An 18,953-nucleotide genomic window follows, 5' to 3' on the forward strand; every position below is an offset into this window, starting at 1 on the left:
TGAAATGCGACTTCTCCTTAGTATCATCTCTAGGACTCTTTTCCCAAAGACTGGTAGGTTTGACTTCATTTCGGAGAGAGACCTGGCCTTGATGTTCTACCTCCTCCAAGACACTCCCATCAACTTTCCAAAACTTATCTACAAGTACCTCTGTGAACCCCTAGATAAACCTAGGCTCAGCCTCCCTTATGGCATGTTATTCACCCTTATATTCAGGGAGTTAGAGGTCCCCATTCCTGAGGGGGAACCCTCTCGCTCACTGCGGTTTACAGATCGCATGGGTGAGGAGACCTTTCATAGGATGGGATTCCACAAGTTAGGGAGAGTCTGGGTTAGGAAATCATCCACATCTTCTGACCCTACCACTCATCACTCACCCAGTCCTGATCATGACCAGGGCCACTATACAGATCCTTCCACCTATCCTTCCACCTCTGCCCATACCTATACTGAGCCTTCCACCTCCACTATCCCACCTTCTCAGCAGCAGCCTCTGGAGGTCCGGATATCTTCTGAGCAGCTCCGAGAGTTGCGGCAGGAGATAGTGAGGGATCTGAGAGATGACTTGCTGAGGGAGCTCCGAGGTCCTTCGAGAGCTCCCTCCACCGAGATTGTTCCCACCCTGGCAGCAATAGCCGAGATGACTGCACACTTGAGGGAGGAGATATCAAATGTGCGCAGCCTGGTCCAAGCTCAATACTGGAACATGAGTGACGTCAATGAAGGGAAAATATCCCGCAAAATCCGATAAAATCGGATGCCAGGTCAGAAAATCAGTTTTAAAATTTTATCTATTTATTTATAACAGGTATAAATAAATAACATAACTATATTATGTTTACCATACCTCGATCCCGCAGCGGAAGATGGTCGAGGTACTCTGGAACAGAATCTGGTACAGGGCCAAGTGTTGGATCAGATACTGGATCGGATGCTAGATCTGGTACTGGATCGGGAACTAAATCTAGAACTGGATCTGGTACTGGTGAATCTGGTGCTATGCGAGGCCCGGATGTACGGACCCTCTACTTCACATGCACGCCAAGAAATGCAGGAAGGTAGGATGATGTCTGTATAGTGCAAAAACCCTTTTGCAAATAAACCCCTGGAAGAAAAGAATTTCAAAAATTCTTTCTTCCCTTTTTTTTTCTTTTCTTTTCCTCTTTCTTCCCGTTTCCTTTTTCTCTCTTTTACAGGCTACTCAAAAGATCTTGAATCTCCCCTCTCCCCAAATAAAATTTCTAGCTATGAATGAAGAGAAAGCTAGCCTATTTATAGGCAAAGACAAGGCTGAACCAGGGAAGAGAAAACGCCAAAAGGAAAGAGTGAACGCCAAACGTTTCATGATTTTATTGAATTTTTTGAACCGTTTGATTTCAATTAAATCAGTACTATATTAAAGAGGTTTCAAAACCGAAGAGACACGTCTCTTCGGATCTACAAATGGTAGCCGAAAGAGGGAAGATCAAGCGGCCTTCGAAGTGTTCGGAAGAAGAAGAAGTAACGCGGTCCACGGGAGAAATATTTGCAGAAAAAATTGGTCCACTGGACCGAGGAAGAAACCAGAACCAACAAAAAAAAAAAACGTGTCATTCAATTAGAGGGGCAAACAAGTAAATTTCCAAATCAAATTTGACTTTTCTTAAATGGGTTAATTCAAATGGGCTTGGGTCCATTATTGGTTCTAAACCAAATTAAAGACCAATTTGAAAGATTTTGGATCCGAAAAAAATTCCACATGAATCTGATGCATGTGAACTCCAATTAATTCAATTTTCAGATCAATCCAAGTCATACTGGACTAGAATAAATATGGAATAAAGTCTAATAAAATCATCATTAAGCCCAATTACATTCATTTGAATCCAATTCAAAACCAAACTCAACAAATGAGCCTAAATCAATTTCAATTACATTAATTGAAACTTGATTAAGCCAAAATACAGACATAATTAAATACACATCCATGAAATTCAGTATGTACCTCATGTTCAGTACTAGCTGAACATAGACAAAACCAAATCTCAAATGACCCACAATTTAATTCTCAATTAAATTGGATCAAGTCCTTCCTACTTAACTTGACTTATGTGCGTGACTCCGATAGGTTCGAACACTAAGCCGGTAGTACATGAAGTACTCCATGCACTAATCGAGGTGACCATCTAGCAATGATACCCGATGTCCAGATAGGTCGAATATGCAAAGCAACATTCAAGAACCCATTCATATGGTTACCGCATAATTCATCCTTTTGACCAACGATGCTCAAGATGACCTAAAGTGAACTGTCACACTTTGGTCCGGTTATCCATATTGTATTTCAATTAATTAAATTTAAGTGACCAATCACTTGGTTTACCCTGGCCAAGGTTTTACTAAATTGAAACACAGCGAAACATCAACTCCTATAATCTGGAGCGGTCAATCCCTTCTTGACTCATACACAGACTTCGCGAGTACTTAACTGCACCCAGCAACTTTTCAATATCTGAATTAGAAATTCAGATCGTTCAGTACCAAAGTACAGTGAGTTGCTTGCAAGTCACCGTGATAGTCTCAGGTCTAAGGGATACTTATGCCCATATGCTTTGTGAGCTAACTCCTGACAGTGGAGTGCTCAACAGGTGAGTCACTGTTCAGCGACGATGTACTCCTACATCTCACCTATATGCCATACCAGTGTCTCCACACTCCTTGGTTAAGAGGACAACCAACTAAATGGCATATAACGACCTATACTTGACATAGCTATTGTCCAATTAATAGCTTGTCATTTGGTCGCGAACCAATTTAAGGACTAAATGATAAAACCTCCTTTATCCACTAAATTAGTCCTAAGGACTTCATCACAATACACAGGAGTTCCTATTTGAAGATGCAACACTTGTGATGAAAAGAATGCCAGAATAGATTTTATTATTCATTAAATAAAACATATACATTATTCTTACAATAAAAATTGGCTTTGGGACACAATTCCCAACAACTCCCACTTGAACTAAAGCCAATTTGTACAGTATCTAATACCCATCTTCGATTTGTGATAATCGAACTCCTTTACAGCAAGGGCTTTAGTGAATGGGTCAGCTAAGTTTTCCTTTCCATCGATCTTATGAAGATTGATGTCACCTCGTTCCACAATCTCTCGTACAAGGTGGTAGCGACGCAAAATGTGCTTGGTCTTATAGTGAGACTTTGGTTCCTTCGCTTGTGCAATAGCTCCAGTGTTGTCACAGTACAAAAGAACTGGACCGTTGATTGAGAGAACCACACCAAGTTCATTGATAAACTTTTTTATCCAAACAGCTTTCTTTGCGGCACCTGATGCAGCAATATATTCTGCTTCACATACTGAATCGGCTACTGAATGCTGCTTGGAACTTTTTCAGCAGATTGCTCCTCCATTAAGGGTAAACACATAACCTGATATACTCTTACTGTCATCATGATCTGACTGAAAACTAGAGTCTGTAAACCCCACAAGTTTTAAATCAGATTCTCCATATATTAACCATTGATCCTTAGTATTTCTTAAATACTTTAGGATGGATTTCACCGCCTTCCAATGGTTTTCACCCGGATCAGATTGATACCGACTCGCTACTGCTAGTGAGTAAGCAACATCTGGTCTTGTACATGTCATGGCGTACATTATAGATCCAATTGCAGAAGTATATGGGACTCTACTCATACGCACTCTCTCCTCAGAAGTTGTCGGACAATCTTTCTTAGAGAGGGAAATTCCTTGGCCTATCGAAAGATAGCCTTTCTTGGAATTCTCCATGCTAAACCGTTTTAGCAAAGTATCAATGTACGTGGATTGGGATAATCCAAGCATTCTCTTAGATCTATCTCTATAGATCTTTATCCCTAGGATGAAAGATGCTTCTCCCAAATCTTTCATGGAGAACTGTGATGATAGCCAGAGTTTTATATTTTGTAATGCAGGGATGTCATTCCCAATTAAGAGAATATCATCCACATACAAGACAAGAAATATAATCACAGAATTATTTGCCCACTTGTAAACACAAGGTTCTTCTTCGTTCTTAAAGAAGCCAAACGTTTTGATTGTTTTATCGAAACGTTTGTTCCAACTTCGAGAAGCTTGCTTAAGTCCATAAATGGACTTCTGTAGTTTTAATATCTTAGACTCGTCTGTGGAAATGAAACCCTCAGGTTGTATCATATACACCTCTTCTTCCAGCTCACCATTTAGAAAAGCTGTTTTCACATCCATTTGCCAGATTTCATAATCCAGATATGCAGCTATAGCAAGCAAGATCCGAATAGATTTGAGCATTGCCACAGGAGAAAAAGTCTCATCATAGTCAATACCATAACGTTGACGAAATCCCTTGGCAACCAGACGGGCTTTATAGGTCTCCACCTTTCCGTCTGCGCTTCTCTTTCTTTTGAAGATCCATTTGCACCCTATGGGTTTTATCCCTTCGGGTGGATCAACTAGTGTCCATACACTATTGATTTCCATGGACTCCATTTCGGATTTCATGGCATTAAGCCACAACTCAGAGTCGGACCTCTGCATAGCATCCATATAGGTGATCGGATCCTCATTGTTCTCATCGAGCTCAATAGGATCCGCGTCATGGACCAAGAAGCCGTAGTATCTATCCACTTGACGCGGTACTCTACCAGATCGCCTTAATGGTGCCTCTATACTGGGCTCCGGGTTTGATCTAATCAAAACCGATTCTGTGGGTTTAGTAGATTGTGTTAAATCTTCCACCTGCTGAACTTCACTAAGTTCAACCTTAGAGGCAACAATTCCTTCACCAAGGAATTCCTTTTCCAAAAATGTTGCCTTAAGTCCTACGAACACCTTTTGTTCATTAGGAAGGTAAAAGTAATAACCCCTAGTTTCTTTGGGGTACCCAACAAAATAACACTTGTCAGACCTAGGACCAAGTTTGCCAGTTTGAGAACGTTTAACATAAGCCGGACACCCCCAAACCCTAAGGTAAGAAAGTATCGGCTTACGCCCAGTCCATATCTCATATGGAGTCTTCTCTACAGACTTACTTGGAACTTTATTTAGTATTATACATGCAGATTCTAAAGCGTAACCCCAAAAAGACAAAGGCAGACTAGTAAACCCCATCATGGATCGAACCATGTCTAACAATGTTCGATTCCTCCTCTCAGACACACCATTATGCTGCGGTGTTCCAGGAGGGGTCCATTGAGAAAGAATCCCATTCTCCTCTAGATAAGTCAAAAAATCACCGGAAAGGTATTCTCCTCCTCGGTCTGACCGAAGGATCTTAATACACTTTCCAGTCTGTTTTTCTACTTCATTACGAAATCGTTTGAACATTTCAAATGATTCCGACTTATGTTTCATTAGATAGACATATCCATATCTAGATAGGTCATCTATGAAGGTTATGAAGTAGGTATAACCATCTTTGGCACTTGTGTTCATAGGTCCACATACATCAGTATGTATGAGTCCAAGAACATCGCTGGATCTTTCACCTTTTCCTGTAAAAGGTGACTTGGTCATTTTACCAAGAAGACATGATTCATAGGTCGGCAATGATTCATAATCATTGATTTCTAAAATGCCTTGTTGGGCTAATCTGTTTATCCTGTTTTTGTTTATATGACCAAGCCGGCAATGCCATAAATAGGTTTCATTGACTTTATCTAATTTAGGGTGTTTATTAGATGTGTACATTACATTCACAGGCAATGATAGAGTATAAATGCCATATTTCATTTGTCCACTGAAAATTTTAGTATCATTCAAAATGATATCACAAAATCTTTCATTTATATAAAAGGTATAACCATTCTTGGCCAAAAAACCTACAGAGATGACATTCATCAAGAATGCTAGACAAAAGTGACAATCATCTAACATAACTACTCCAGACTCAAAAAACAACTCAATGACTCCTAAAGCTAGGACTAGAACAGATCTTCCATCACCAACATTTAGGAATCGATCACCGTTCTTGAATCTTCTACGTACTTGAAGTCCCTGCAAAGAATTGCAAATATTAATTGGACTTCCGGTATCCAATACCCAGGTAGTAGAATCATAAACAGAAAAATTACAAGGTGTTATCATATAATTACCTTGTGCAGCAACTGTTTGCTGCATTTTCTTCTTTGGCCTATTTGGATCAAGGGACGCTAAATAAGCCGGACAGTTCCGCTTCCAGTGACCCTGCTTCTTGCAGAAGAAGCATTCTGCCTTACTCTGATCAGATTTCTGCTTCATAGTCTGTTTGGGCTTACAAGCCCCAGCACGAACTTTATTTACCTTCTTTTTCTTTCCTTTCTTAAAGGAAGAACGACCTGCAGAAGTTCCACCCACCACATTCACCGACCCCTTAAAGAGTTGGTGATCCTTCTCATAGGTCTGCAGTAAACCTAGCAATCCATGATAGGATACTGCAGGTTTAGTCATTCTATAATGACTAAGGAAGGTCAGGTAGGATTTGGGAAGTGAGTTCAAAATAGCATCCTTGCCCAATTGCTCGTGCAGAGGAAAACCAAGTTTACTCAGGAGATCAATTTTCTCGACCATGTACAATACATGTTCTGTGATTGATTCCCCTTCCCTCATGCGGGCATTGAAAATCGCACAGGAGGTCTTATGTCGTTCGACATCATCAGGTGTCCCGAAAGACTCTTTCAACATTTGAAATATTTCCACAGGCTGTGCTTCTTCGAATTTACGACTAAATTCGTCATTCATCGAAGCCCTCATGATGCAGCGTACGGTAGTGCGATCATTATGCCACTTCTGATAAGCGTCTCTGATTGCACGTGGTGCATTTGCTGCAGGTTCCTCAGGTGCTGGATCCAATATCACATATAGGATCCGCTCGTGCTCTAATACAATTTTCAACTTCCGATACCAGCTATCGAAGTTAGGTCCATTAAGTTTATCGTTGTCTAAGAGTGTTCGGAGGGACAAAGAGTTAGCCATATCTGAAAGGAAAAAACCAGAGCTAATTAGTATATGATTTATTTTAATTCTAAAGACTTGGACTTCAGTCTAAAGATTTCTCCCACTATTTTAGTCAAATTTTTAGCCTCTACCTTTAATTCGAAGAATTACTTTAATTCCTTAGCGGGTACTTAGAATCCACATGGACTGTATATAGGCCCGAGGAAAGCTCGGCCAACCCATATGCATCTAAGGGTAGGTACATTACCAATTATTTCTCTAAATAATTTCTAGTATTTTATTTTGCCCCAGGTGGTAATCAGTAGGCGGAGGCTTCCACTGAAAATCCTGGTCAAATCCAACCATTAATGAACTAACTCGATGATACTACCTAATGTATGATCAGGCCCGAGGAAAGCTCGGCCAACCTAATCACAATCAGATAGCTCAAAAAGCTATCATATAATGAAGGATAATTCCAATATTCAGATGAACACCAGACGGAAGCGTCCTGCATGTCCAACTGAAATACTGGACCAATTATCATCCATTTTAATGGAAGGCTATGACCTAGTTATCTATATAACTATATCATTTTAAGGACCTAATAATTTAGAGGATTTTAGAGAGACCGATAATTCTATATCCTCCCACTGACTGCACTAAGTCATATAGAGGACATAGAATTTCATTGGTCTCTGGACATCTAAATCAGTCATACTGATTTCCTTATTGACATGGGTGAGTACCAAGTCTCAAGATATCTAAATCAAAGCTTGAACGACCACATTGGCCAGGTAAGAGAGATCACGGGAGGGTTCCGCCATTAACCGTCTTTCCTAGACACCAACAGAGTTGGCCAGGAAAGAGGTAGCCCCAATTAATAACCGTAGATCCAACTTGCCTTAGACACCAAATGGTATGTCAAGTTGATTTAGATAGTCATTGAGAACTCAGGCTCGACCACTGAGCCACAATCAAATCCAATTGAAGTGTTTGGACATGATCAACTAAACTATTGAGTTTGATCAAATTAGAAAAATGAATTTAGTCTAATACAACTATTGATTCCAATTCAATTCTAACATTAGGTCTAACCTAATCAACTAATTTGATTGTGCTAACCCATGCCCAAAAGTCATGATCAACAAATTGAATTTAAACCATAAAGTCATCAATTTATAATTCGCAATTAAATATATAATGACCATTTATTTAAGGTGTCACATAATTTAAATATAAACATTTTATATTTTATTGTGGTCATGGCAATATTTAAAACTGATACATTTAAAACATTAATTATGCATAATTTCATAAAATAAACTATTTATTTTATTAAGTGAATAAATCTAGATCTAATCTAAATTTAATAATTAAAACATGCATAATATCAAAATGTTTTAGGCCAATATCTTAGGCCAACCTCGCTCTGATACCAATTGAAGGGAAAATATCCCGCAAAATCCGATAAAATCGGATGCCAGGTCAGAAAATCAGTTTTAAAATTTTATCTATTTATTTATAACAGGTATAAATAAATAACATAACTATATTATGTTTACCATACCTCGATCCCGCAGCGGAAGATGGTTGAGGTACTCTGGAACAGAATCTGGTACAGGGCAAGTGCTGGATCAGATACTGGATCGGATGCTAGATCTGGTACTGGATCGGGAACTAAATTTGGAACTGGATCTGGTGTCGGATCTGGTACTGGTGGATCTGGTGCTATGCGAGGCCCGGATGTACGGACCCTCTACTTCACATGCACGCCAAGAAATGCAGGAAGGTAGGATGATGTCTGTATAGTGCAAAAACCCTTTTGCAAATAAACCCTGGAAGAAAAGAATTTCAAAAATTCTTTCTTCCTTTTTTTTTCTTTTCTTTTCCTCTTTCTTCCCATTTCCTTTTTCTCTCTTTTACAGGCTACTCAAAAGATCTTGAATCTCCCCTCTCCCCAAATAAAATTTCTAGCTATGAATGAAGAGAAAGCTAGCCTATTTATAGGCAAAGACAAGGCTGAACCAGGGAAGAGAAAATGCCAAAAGGGAAGAGTGAACGCCAAACGTTTCATGATTTTATTGAATTTTTTGAACCGTTTGATTTCAATTAAATCAGTACTATATTAAAGAGGTTTCAAAACCGAAGAGACACGTCTCTTCGGATCTACAAATGGTAGCCGAAAGAGGGAAGATCAAGCGGCCTTCGAAGTGTTCGGAAGAAGAAGAAGTAACGCGGTCCACGGGAGAAATATTTGCAGAAAAAATTGGTCCACTGGACCGACGAAGAAACCAAAACCAACAAAAAAAAAAACGTGTCATTCAATTAGAGGGGCAAACAAGTAAATTTTTAAATCAAATTTGACTTTTCTTAAATGGGTTAATTCAAATGGGCTGAATCAAATGGGCTTGGGTCCATTATTGGTTCTAAACCAAATTGAAGACCAATTTGAAAGATTTTGGATCCGAAAAAAATTCCACATGAATCTGATTCATGTGAACTCCAATTAGTTCAATTTTCAGATCAATCCAAGTCATACTTGGACTAGAATAAATATGGAATAAATTCTAATAAAATCATCATTAAGCCCAATTACATTCATTTGAATCCAATTCAAAACCAAACTCAACAAATGAGCCCAAATCAATTTCAATTACATTAATTGAAACTTGATTAAGCCAGAATACAGACATAATTAAATACACATCCATGAAATTCAGTATGTACCTCATGTTCAGTGCTAGCTGAACATAGACAAAACCAAATCTCAAATGACCTACAATTTAATTCTCAATTAAATTGGATCAAGTCCTTCCTACTTAACTTGACTTATGTGCGTGACTCCGATGGGTTCGAACACTAAGCCGGTAGTACATGAAGCACTCCATGCACTAATCGAGGTGACCATCTAGCAATGATACCCGATGTCCAGATAGGTCGAATATGCAAAGCAACATTCAAGAACCCATTCATATGGTTACCGCATAATTCATCCTTTTGACCAACGATGCTCAAGATGACCTAAAGTGAACTGTCACACTTTGGTCCGGTTATCCATATTGTATTTCAATTAATTAAATTTAAGTGACCAATCACTTGGTTTACCCTGGCCAAGGTTTTACTAAATTGAAACACAGCGAAACATCAACTCCTATAATCTGGAGCGGTCAATCCCTTCTTGACTCATACACAGACTTCGCGAGTACTTAACTGCACCCAGCAACTTTTCAATATCTGAATTAGAAATTCAGATCGTTCAGTACCAAAGTACAGTGAGTTGCTTGCAAGTCACCGTGATAGTCTCAGGTCTAAGGGATACTTATGCCCATATGCTTTGTGAGCTAACTCCTGACAGTGGAGTGCTCAACAGGTGAGTCACTGTTCAGCGACGATGTACTCCTACATCTCACCTATATGCCATACCAGTGTCTCCACACTCCTTGGTTAAGAGGACAACCAACTAAATGGCATACAACGACCTATACTTGACATAGCTATTGTCCAATTAATAGCTTGTCATTTGGTCGCGAACCAATTTAAGGACTAAATGATAAAACCTCCTTTATCCACTAAATTAGTCCTAAGGACTTCATCACAATACACAGGAGTTCCTATTTGAAGATGCAACACTTGTAATGAAAAGAATGCCAGAATAGATTTTATTATTCATTAAATAAAATATATACATTATTCTTACAATAAAAATTGGCTTTGGGACACAATTCCCAACAGTCAAGGACGACACGAAGAAGATGCGAGACGGCATCAGACATGAGCTAGGGAGCCAGAGCCAGGGTGCCGAGAGACTAGCCCATGCACTGCTCTCCAGGTTGGACACCCTTCAGGCGAGCATGACTGAGCTTACCATGACACAGTCTAGGGCCACCTCGGAGATCATCAAGCAACTAGGGAACGTTTCGGAGGGGATAAGCTTAGTCTTGCAAGTGACTAGGCTTAGAGGAGAAGCTTCATCCTCCACTGCAAAGAAACCCTGGTGTAGCTTAGTTATCAATTTCTTGATGTATTTGTTTTCTATACTTGTATTTTTTTTTTACAATTGTACTCAATTCAGCATAAATACAATGAGTAGACATTTTTTTTTACAAAGTGTGCAATTCTTTTCTACGTTCTGCACTTCTTTTTGCTATGATGACAAAAGGGAGGAGAAAATATATTGAATTGAAATGTAAAGGAAATCACTAAAAAGAAAATTCTTAAAGCAAAAATCAATTTGTTCTAAGTGGATTCGATACCTCGAGGCTCATTATCTCTCTGATTGGGGCTCCTAAAGGAGTAATCTCCAGAATCTATTCAAGTTATATTTGGAGATTAGTTGAATCATACTCAAGAACAAATTGTCAGATTTTTCCTCTAAAACAAAAAGTCAAGCTCAAAAGCTTCAAGACATTAAAAGAAAATTCAGAGAATCTAAACAAAATTGATTGCATATGTTGAGGGGGAGAATCTGAAATTTTAAGAAAGCAAATTCATTAAACACATATAAGCCAAACAATTGATTGCATAACTTAAAGGCTTATATAATTCCAAATGAAAGGGGGAGCTTTAACTTCAGGATTTACTGTTTCACACCTTTCAATTTTGGATAAATTAAATGACTAGATACTTGAATTCATTTCAAAACTTTATTATAAATCTCCTTTTTGGTTGAGCAATTCACTTTACAAATACTCAATGTTTTGTTATCATCAAAAAGGGGGAGATTGTGGAGTGATTGATTATAACCCTATTTGATTTTGATGAGCTCAAAGCATTTGAGTATATCTTATGTTATACTAATGAATTCAATCTAGTGTTTCAGCCAAATATTTGTAAATTTATGTTTAATTGTCTCTAGCCTTGGTTCAATATATTTTGGCTAAGTATGGAACTCAGTTTGAACCAAAGTCTGGAACGCGAATCGACTCCGGAAGAGTTCGAGTCGACTCCAAGTGTTTCAAACGTTCTGGCACAGACTCGAGTCGACTCCGACTGAGAACAGACAGCAGGACAGAAAGATGAATCTCAGACCCTGTCACCGAGTCGACTCCTGAAGAATTAGAGTCGACTCTGATGCTTGCCGAGTCGACTCCAGCAAAGTGTGAGTCGACTCCATGGAGTAACAGACAGAAAGACAGAGAAGGTGTTTTGGACTCTGAGAGCCGAGTCGACTCCAGAAGAACTCGAGTCGACTCCGATGGTTGGCGAGTCGACTCCTAATAGAAGCTAGAGTCGACTCTCGGAGGAATGCAAGTCTAAAAGTCAGAGAGCCAACTTCGATGTCTGAGAGCCGAGTCGACTCCAGCAAAGTTTGAGTCGACTCCGAGACAGTTCAACTCCAAAGACAGAAGACCTGTTTTTTCGGCTCTGAGAGCCGAGTCGACTCGAAGAGAATCCGAGTCGACTCGAGGAAGTAAAACCGAAACAAAGATTGTTGGAATCCTGAAGAACGAGTCGTCTCCAGAAGGGAGAGTCATCTCCGGACATTGGCGAGTCGACTCCAGAACGGGACGGCACTTTATTTCAAATTTTGAACAGTGGGCGAGTCGTCTCCAATAAAGCATGAGTCGACTCCAGCAACAGCCGAGTCGACTCCAGATCGAGCGAGTCGACTCCGATCCCAACGGACACTTTGTCAGGAGTTGCATATTGTGCAGAACGGCTCCAAAAGTGTGTCTAACGGCTAGTTTTCGATGGGGATGGCTTAAATAGCCAGAGTGAACAGTAATAGAGTAAAGAAAGAAAGACTCCATTCAAAGCAAAAGGGATTTTCCACCTACCAAAGCCTTTCAAGAGTTAATACAAGAGAAAGAAGGAAGAAGAGCATTAAAGTCTACTCTCCAAACGTCTTCCTCGCATTCAAGGCTCTCCTCTGACATCAGATCATCAATACATTCAACGAGGAGACTCAGAGTTCGAGAAGCCCCTTCTTCCTCTTCCAAAATCTGTTTGAGGGCTTCTAACTCTTCATCTTTTTTATATTGCTCATATTTGCTTGTTAAGAAGCTTTTTCTGTATTCTTTACAAACTGTTTCTTGTTAGTTGATTCAATCAGGGGATTGAATCAAGGTTGTAGAGGTTTGTTGGTGAGCCGAGGTTAAAACCAACGGTGTAAGTGTTTGATTGTGATCCCGAAAAAACAATCGAGTGGTTCTAGTCGGTGAGCCTGTGAAAACCGACCGAGTTCGTTGTGATCTCGTAAAACAACAAGTTGGGTTGTGAGCTTGTAAAACAACCGGCTGTAATCCGAGGGATTATAATGAACTCCCAAGTGAAGCTTGGGGAGTGGACGTAGGAGCAAGGGTTAGCTCCGAACCACTATAAAATCTCTTGTGTTTGTGATTGTTTAATTGTCTCTTCCATTCCCCTCATCCACTGCATATAGTAAACTAATTAATCCACCTGCAACTAAGTTTAATTAGTTACTCATTAAGTTTTTAAATTGCAATTATTATTTAAAACCCAATTCACCCCCCCTCTTGGATTGTCTTCTTGGGCAACAGGTTGTAATGATTTATCTTCCAACCAGTCTAAGGAATCTTGTCTATGTCATAAGGAAGGCGCTATGTTGTTCTACAAATCTATACTTCAAAAAAAAAAAAATTGTTCCAACACTAGGAAATATAAACTATTTAGAAAATTTAGATTCTCCGACAATACTTTCAATTTTTTATTTTTAAAATAAAATTGTTTTTAATAAATAATTGCATTTAATTTATTAAATATTTTTAATAATTCAGGGCAACTTGAGTTTAATTTTTAATTTTAATAAATAATTGTGTTTAATTTATTAATTATTTTTAATTTTCTAGATATGAAAATATTCAAAAATCAAACTTCATTAATTCTACGTTGAGTAAAGGTGATATGGTGGTGGTGACAATTGTGGTGGTAGTGGAGATAATATTTGCAACGATGGAGATGGTGGTAGTAGCGATGGAGGTGGAGACAATAGCTATAGCGATGGAGATATTGGTGACACCATGGTAGAGGTGGTGATGTCATATGAGAGGTGGAAGGAGTATAAGGAGAGGGGGTAGGGAATTTTCTTGAAAAGTTTCAATATTTCATTTTCAAAAGAAAACATGAAAGATCTTGCGTTCATTCTTTTCAAAAAATTATGATAATATTTTTTAAAAAAAAATAGAATTACTAATACAAACATGATTCAAGATATGCCACAATTTTACTTTTAAAATAGAAGAAGGAAAACAATATATTTTCTTTATTAATTATTTATTGTTTGAACTCCCTTTCCCATTAAAACTTAGAGGTGGATATCAAAACATGCTCAGATCATTTATCAAATTCAAAATTCAAATATCCACTGAATTGGCCCAATTAAATTCCTTGTTGGAAATTGGAATTTGAAGAAAATTGTATTCTGGTAGGATATCTTTGAGGTAGGTCATATTTAGATTAAATGGCTGGATTCATGGTGCAGATAAGCTGACTAAGCTAATAAGTTCCTTGAACATTGCTCAATATATAAAAGGGTTATTGGAGCATAAGACCTACTTTCTAGCCACATTTTCTTTCCACTTAACTAAATTTCTTATTTTCTCTTGGCTCCACTTATCACATGTTGGTTACCCGCAACCCAACTATCTTTTAGTCAAAATCCTATATTTCTCTTTATTTTATAATGTTTTCATAAACTATGGGATATAGACAAATTTTTCATGCTAAAATGCTTTTGAACAATATAGCCTAATGGAAAGAAAGGGATCCGTATCAGGTCGGGATGCCGCTGTAATTACAATGGTTTTCTCATCTCGAACAAATTTTAGATTGAAGCCTGTAAAATTATTATTATTCTAATTAATCAGGTGCTATATAAAACTTCTTCATTGTGAATCACTATGCTAATTTCTAGGGTTACTCATAGATCATTTACGTACCGACTAACAACTACGTGTGTCATCACATAGTTAAATAGGAGAAAATAGGATAAAAAATAAGAGCACACTCAAATACGTGGTTAGGGCTGGAAATGGGTCGGGTTCAGGTTGCGCCACTCCTTGCCTTATATAGATCAGACTACAAATTAGCCCAACTATTTCCACAGAGCTTGGGCCGGCCCATGTTCTAGAATGGGCCTGGTTCAAAGGCTCGACGGACCCAAATATCCTACTCACTGGGAAAATTTAAAATGTCAGAGATATATCTGAAAGACTGAAATAAGTCTTACGTATGGTTATTTCATACCATGTATACCTATTTCATTTTGTATTCTCCATCATATTGTACATATTCCTATGGGTCATGCCCAAGTTGAATGAGGGCTCTTTGCCATCCAAGTGGTCCATGGAATAACATGTTTTTATTTCTTTTATCTTATCCGTCTCCTTATTATATACCTCGTGTGCACCTTCTTTTTTTTTCGGCTTCTATGTACTATCAGTACCTTCTTGAATGTCATTAGGCATTAGTCTCATGCATTCTCTGTAAAAAAATTTAAAAAAAAAAAAGAAAAAAAAAAGTAGAAGAAGAAATGGAGGCTTTTATTTGAATTCCCCATGACATTTGGAAACTAATACATGACCAAGTTAGAGCCATAAAGTAGTAAAGTATTCGTATACACTACCTTATCGCTCCCACTTTCAATTAAATACTGAAACACTCGCAGCAGTTAGAAAAGAGCCCCAAGTCCTGAGGTTTGCAATACACTAAGAAGCATGAGTTTCTAATTGACAAAGGCACACTTCTTCCTGATCTCCCCCTGATTGCCTGTAAGCACTTCAATGTTCCCCATCTTAACCATGGACTCCCCAAAGTCCCTGAAGAATTCAGATGGGAAACCATTGGCTTGGGCTTGGCGCTCAACATATGCTTTGGTCTGGCTGTCAAGAATGAGAGTTGCGTCTGACGTGAAGAGCGCCCTCCTTTTGGCCACCAGCTTATAGTAGCTCGTGTCAAAGGTCTTAAAGCTCCCAGGATCCATTTCCACAATGGTGGTCGCATCATTAGGCCTGCACTTGCTCTTCAACTTTGGTAGGTAATTCTTGTCTAGCATTGGATCGGCATCACCATTTCCGGTGAAGTTGTATAGACGATTCGAGAATGACGAGCAATGCGAGGTCCCTATTGTATGCCCACCTAGTCGAAAAGAGCAAAACTTAGCTAAGTAATCAGAGAACAAATGCTCATGTCTCTCCAATGATATCAACAATTTTCTCATTTTTGTCACAACTTGTTTAAGGAGTATACAATAATGAATAATATATATTGGACTCCTTCAAATTAATGTAACATAAGTTCATTAGGCTTGTTTCAACTGATCAATGACGACTGGATATATTGTGAAATGGCAGAGGGATATTCTTTTAGTGTTTGCAATTTGTTTGTATAGTAGGAACTTGATTTCCATTATACCTGAGAGAACAACAAGGTCCTTGGCATTTAAACCCTTTGGGATGAAGAAGAGATTCAATATCTGACTGGTGCTGAAGAAAGGTGGTGGCAAGTTGGTTAAGGTCTCTGAGGCTACTGATATTTTCCCGTCCCTTCGGCCGGTGGGTACTTCCCAATATGGTCCTTTGGTCTGAAACAAGAAAGGATTCGGTAAAAAAAAAAAACACGCAGAAAACTGCTAAACTCATGAAGGATCAAGCTGGGAAGTGGCAAAAGATCATATTCTCTTACCAAAAGCACTCCATCCCTAGCTACTAGAGCTAAGATGTCGGCGCATGAAACAATGCCAGGACAAGCCTTCTCCAATTTAGCCTTGATGCGATCGATCACCCCATAACCTCGTAGGCTTAAATTCGGGCGTCCATCCTTCTCAGCTGGATTGTTCTGATCAGTACCATTCAATAGAATCGAAGCATCACATCCCTGCGGAGAGTTGCATTTTGTTAGAAGGTGTTCTTCATCATTTGAACAATATAGGTATGAGAATTCTTCTAGGGAACGAGGCAGCTGAATGACATACACGCACAAAACAATCATGGAAATGCATCCTAAGTAAAGGGCCGGCGAGGCTCGGTGCAAGTGACATGATCGTAGTCATCTCCTTGCGAATGATCTCTTCAGCTTTGGGGCATGTCTTTTGGTAGAATCCAACCTGCAAGCCTTGTGCATCTGATGAACCTAAGAGGAGGAGCACAAGGGCCAAATTTAGCAAGATCATGGAAGGGACGTCCTTAGGGGCCATTTACAGTGGAAAATGGAGAGATATTTGTTTGATGCTTGGATGGATGGGGGCTTGTACCACGTTATATAGGCGAGTGCCCAGCCTTGGGAACGTGTGTACAGAAAGTCATGCACTACTGCATGGAAGTTCTTTTTTCTTCCAGTAAAACCGGATATTTATTATATTATGCTTGAGTAAATGTAACTAAGAGAATTTGCGTGTAAAATGTTAGACAAGTGAATAGGAGCCGTGGAAATAGAAGCCCATAAAATAGTTTTTGTATGATTGGCTATAAATGACGCAACCCAATCAGTTGTACTAAGTGGTTTATTTTAAACAAACATAAGAAGCAATGCTATATACACTGACTGCATGGAAGTCGTAAACTAAGTGGTTTTATGATTTAATAAGGAAGAGGAAGGATGCTAAGAATGATTAGGGTAAAAAGGACAGGCCATGTGGGATGAAATCTACAGACAAGGATTTGCATGCTGGCAATGGAATATTCAAGTCTTAATTCATAATTACAGAACCTAAAAACACTCCTTTCCTTAATTAATTTTATATGAGAAGGATTTTGTGAGACATGTGGCATGCAAGGTAGTTGACCACGAGCTCACGTCATGTGCTTGGCCAAGTAAGTCTTTGGTCTAATGAGCACTCAACCTGCATTAGAATGGCCTCGTATCGGTTCATGCACTTGGACCTATCATCCTTGTATACAACGAAGCGATGATTGAGGTTGTTTCATTTAAAAAAAGGGAATCAAACTAAGGCTGAGACCATAACCACTTGTTTCGGCGCATCGATCTTAATGGATGATGGAGACTCAACATGTGGGGTGTGCATTTTTTTTCCTTTTAAGATGCAAATTGCCAACATGGATCAGCATTGCTTCATATGAATATATCTTGCTGACAATGGAAGGGAAAATGTTATCTAATCTTATCGACTACTTGATAACCGAGACAGAACTTGCACATGGCCAAAAACGGCACTTTAATTGGAACTAACTCAAACTAAAGGTGCAACGAGAAACAAAGTTTCGTGCAGTTAAAGTCTAGAGCAAATGACTCCTTTGTTTAATATTAACAAAATAATGTGTTCAGTATGCAGAATATTGTTTAGTCCATTTACGTTATAAATGAAAGCATCGACTTTAGTCTAGCTGCGCATCCGAGGGATCTTACAAAACCTAGCCATAATTGTATCAAACTGAAAACTACAACATGATTGACAACAGCCTACAGGTTTCATGTTTCCAAGGCTAAATACTAGTGTGCTGCTGTGGGTTTATCTAGTGAACAAATAAAATCTTGGATAATGGCCTTATATTGATTTTCCTTTACTTCTCGTGCGTCTCACTTTTTAGTATTATATATCAATATGTTAAAGACTAGTGACATAGACTGTGAATTCAACCAAATCCAAGTTATTTAGAGATGCTAGGCATGAAATTGAGTTTTTTAATAGTTTATGAAAGGTATTTGATGAAAATAATTAAAGTTTAATGCTTGTTCAATATTATGTTTGTAAACTATTATTTTAGTTTATCGTGTTCACTTGGTATGCTTAGAACATACTTCAGACTGTTGATACTTACTAGCTAGTTTAGCTCACTTTTGTTTTGTTTTTTTTTTTTTTTCTATTTTCACATTTTGAATAGTGGCTTGGAGGAGTGCAAGCATAGATTTACTTTGGAGTTCCTAGTAGATCTAGTTGTCTTTGAATATTTGTGTCTAATTAGACTTGTTGTCTATTAGCGTTATTTTTCGTTCTTTGGAGACTCTTATTTGGTTTATTGCCCATAATGTGTTGGAGCATTGTGACTCTGTCATTTTGGAATAATAGTTTGTTGAGAAAAATCTATTACTTAGATTAATCATTTCC

The 18,953-nt window shown here is 38.6% G+C and overlaps 1 protein-coding gene across 1 annotated transcript; it reads right to left on the reverse strand.

Moving 5' to 3' along the window:
- Nucleotides 1–15,411: 15,411 nt before the first annotated feature.
- On the reverse strand, nucleotides 15,412–17,121 carry LOC103700349 (peroxidase 27-like). Its single transcript, XM_039116531.1, has 4 exons — nucleotides 16,863–17,121; nucleotides 16,574–16,765; nucleotides 16,304–16,472; nucleotides 15,412–16,027 (listed from the first exon to the last, which is right to left on the reverse strand). Exons 1-4 carry the CDS (start codon nucleotides 17,082–17,084, stop codon nucleotides 15,615–15,617), a joined length of 996 nt encoding a protein of 331 aa, XP_038972459.1. The 5' UTR covers nucleotides 17,085–17,121; the 3' UTR covers nucleotides 15,412–15,614.
- Nucleotides 17,122–18,953: the final 1,832 nt, after the last annotated feature.

The sequence above is a fragment of the Phoenix dactylifera genome, unplaced genomic scaffold (assembly GCF_009389715.1).
Source record: "Phoenix dactylifera cultivar Barhee BC4 unplaced genomic scaffold, palm_55x_up_171113_PBpolish2nd_filt_p 000100F, whole genome shotgun sequence".
NCBI classification, from domain to species: Eukaryota; Viridiplantae; Streptophyta; class Magnoliopsida; order Arecales; family Arecaceae; genus Phoenix; species Phoenix dactylifera.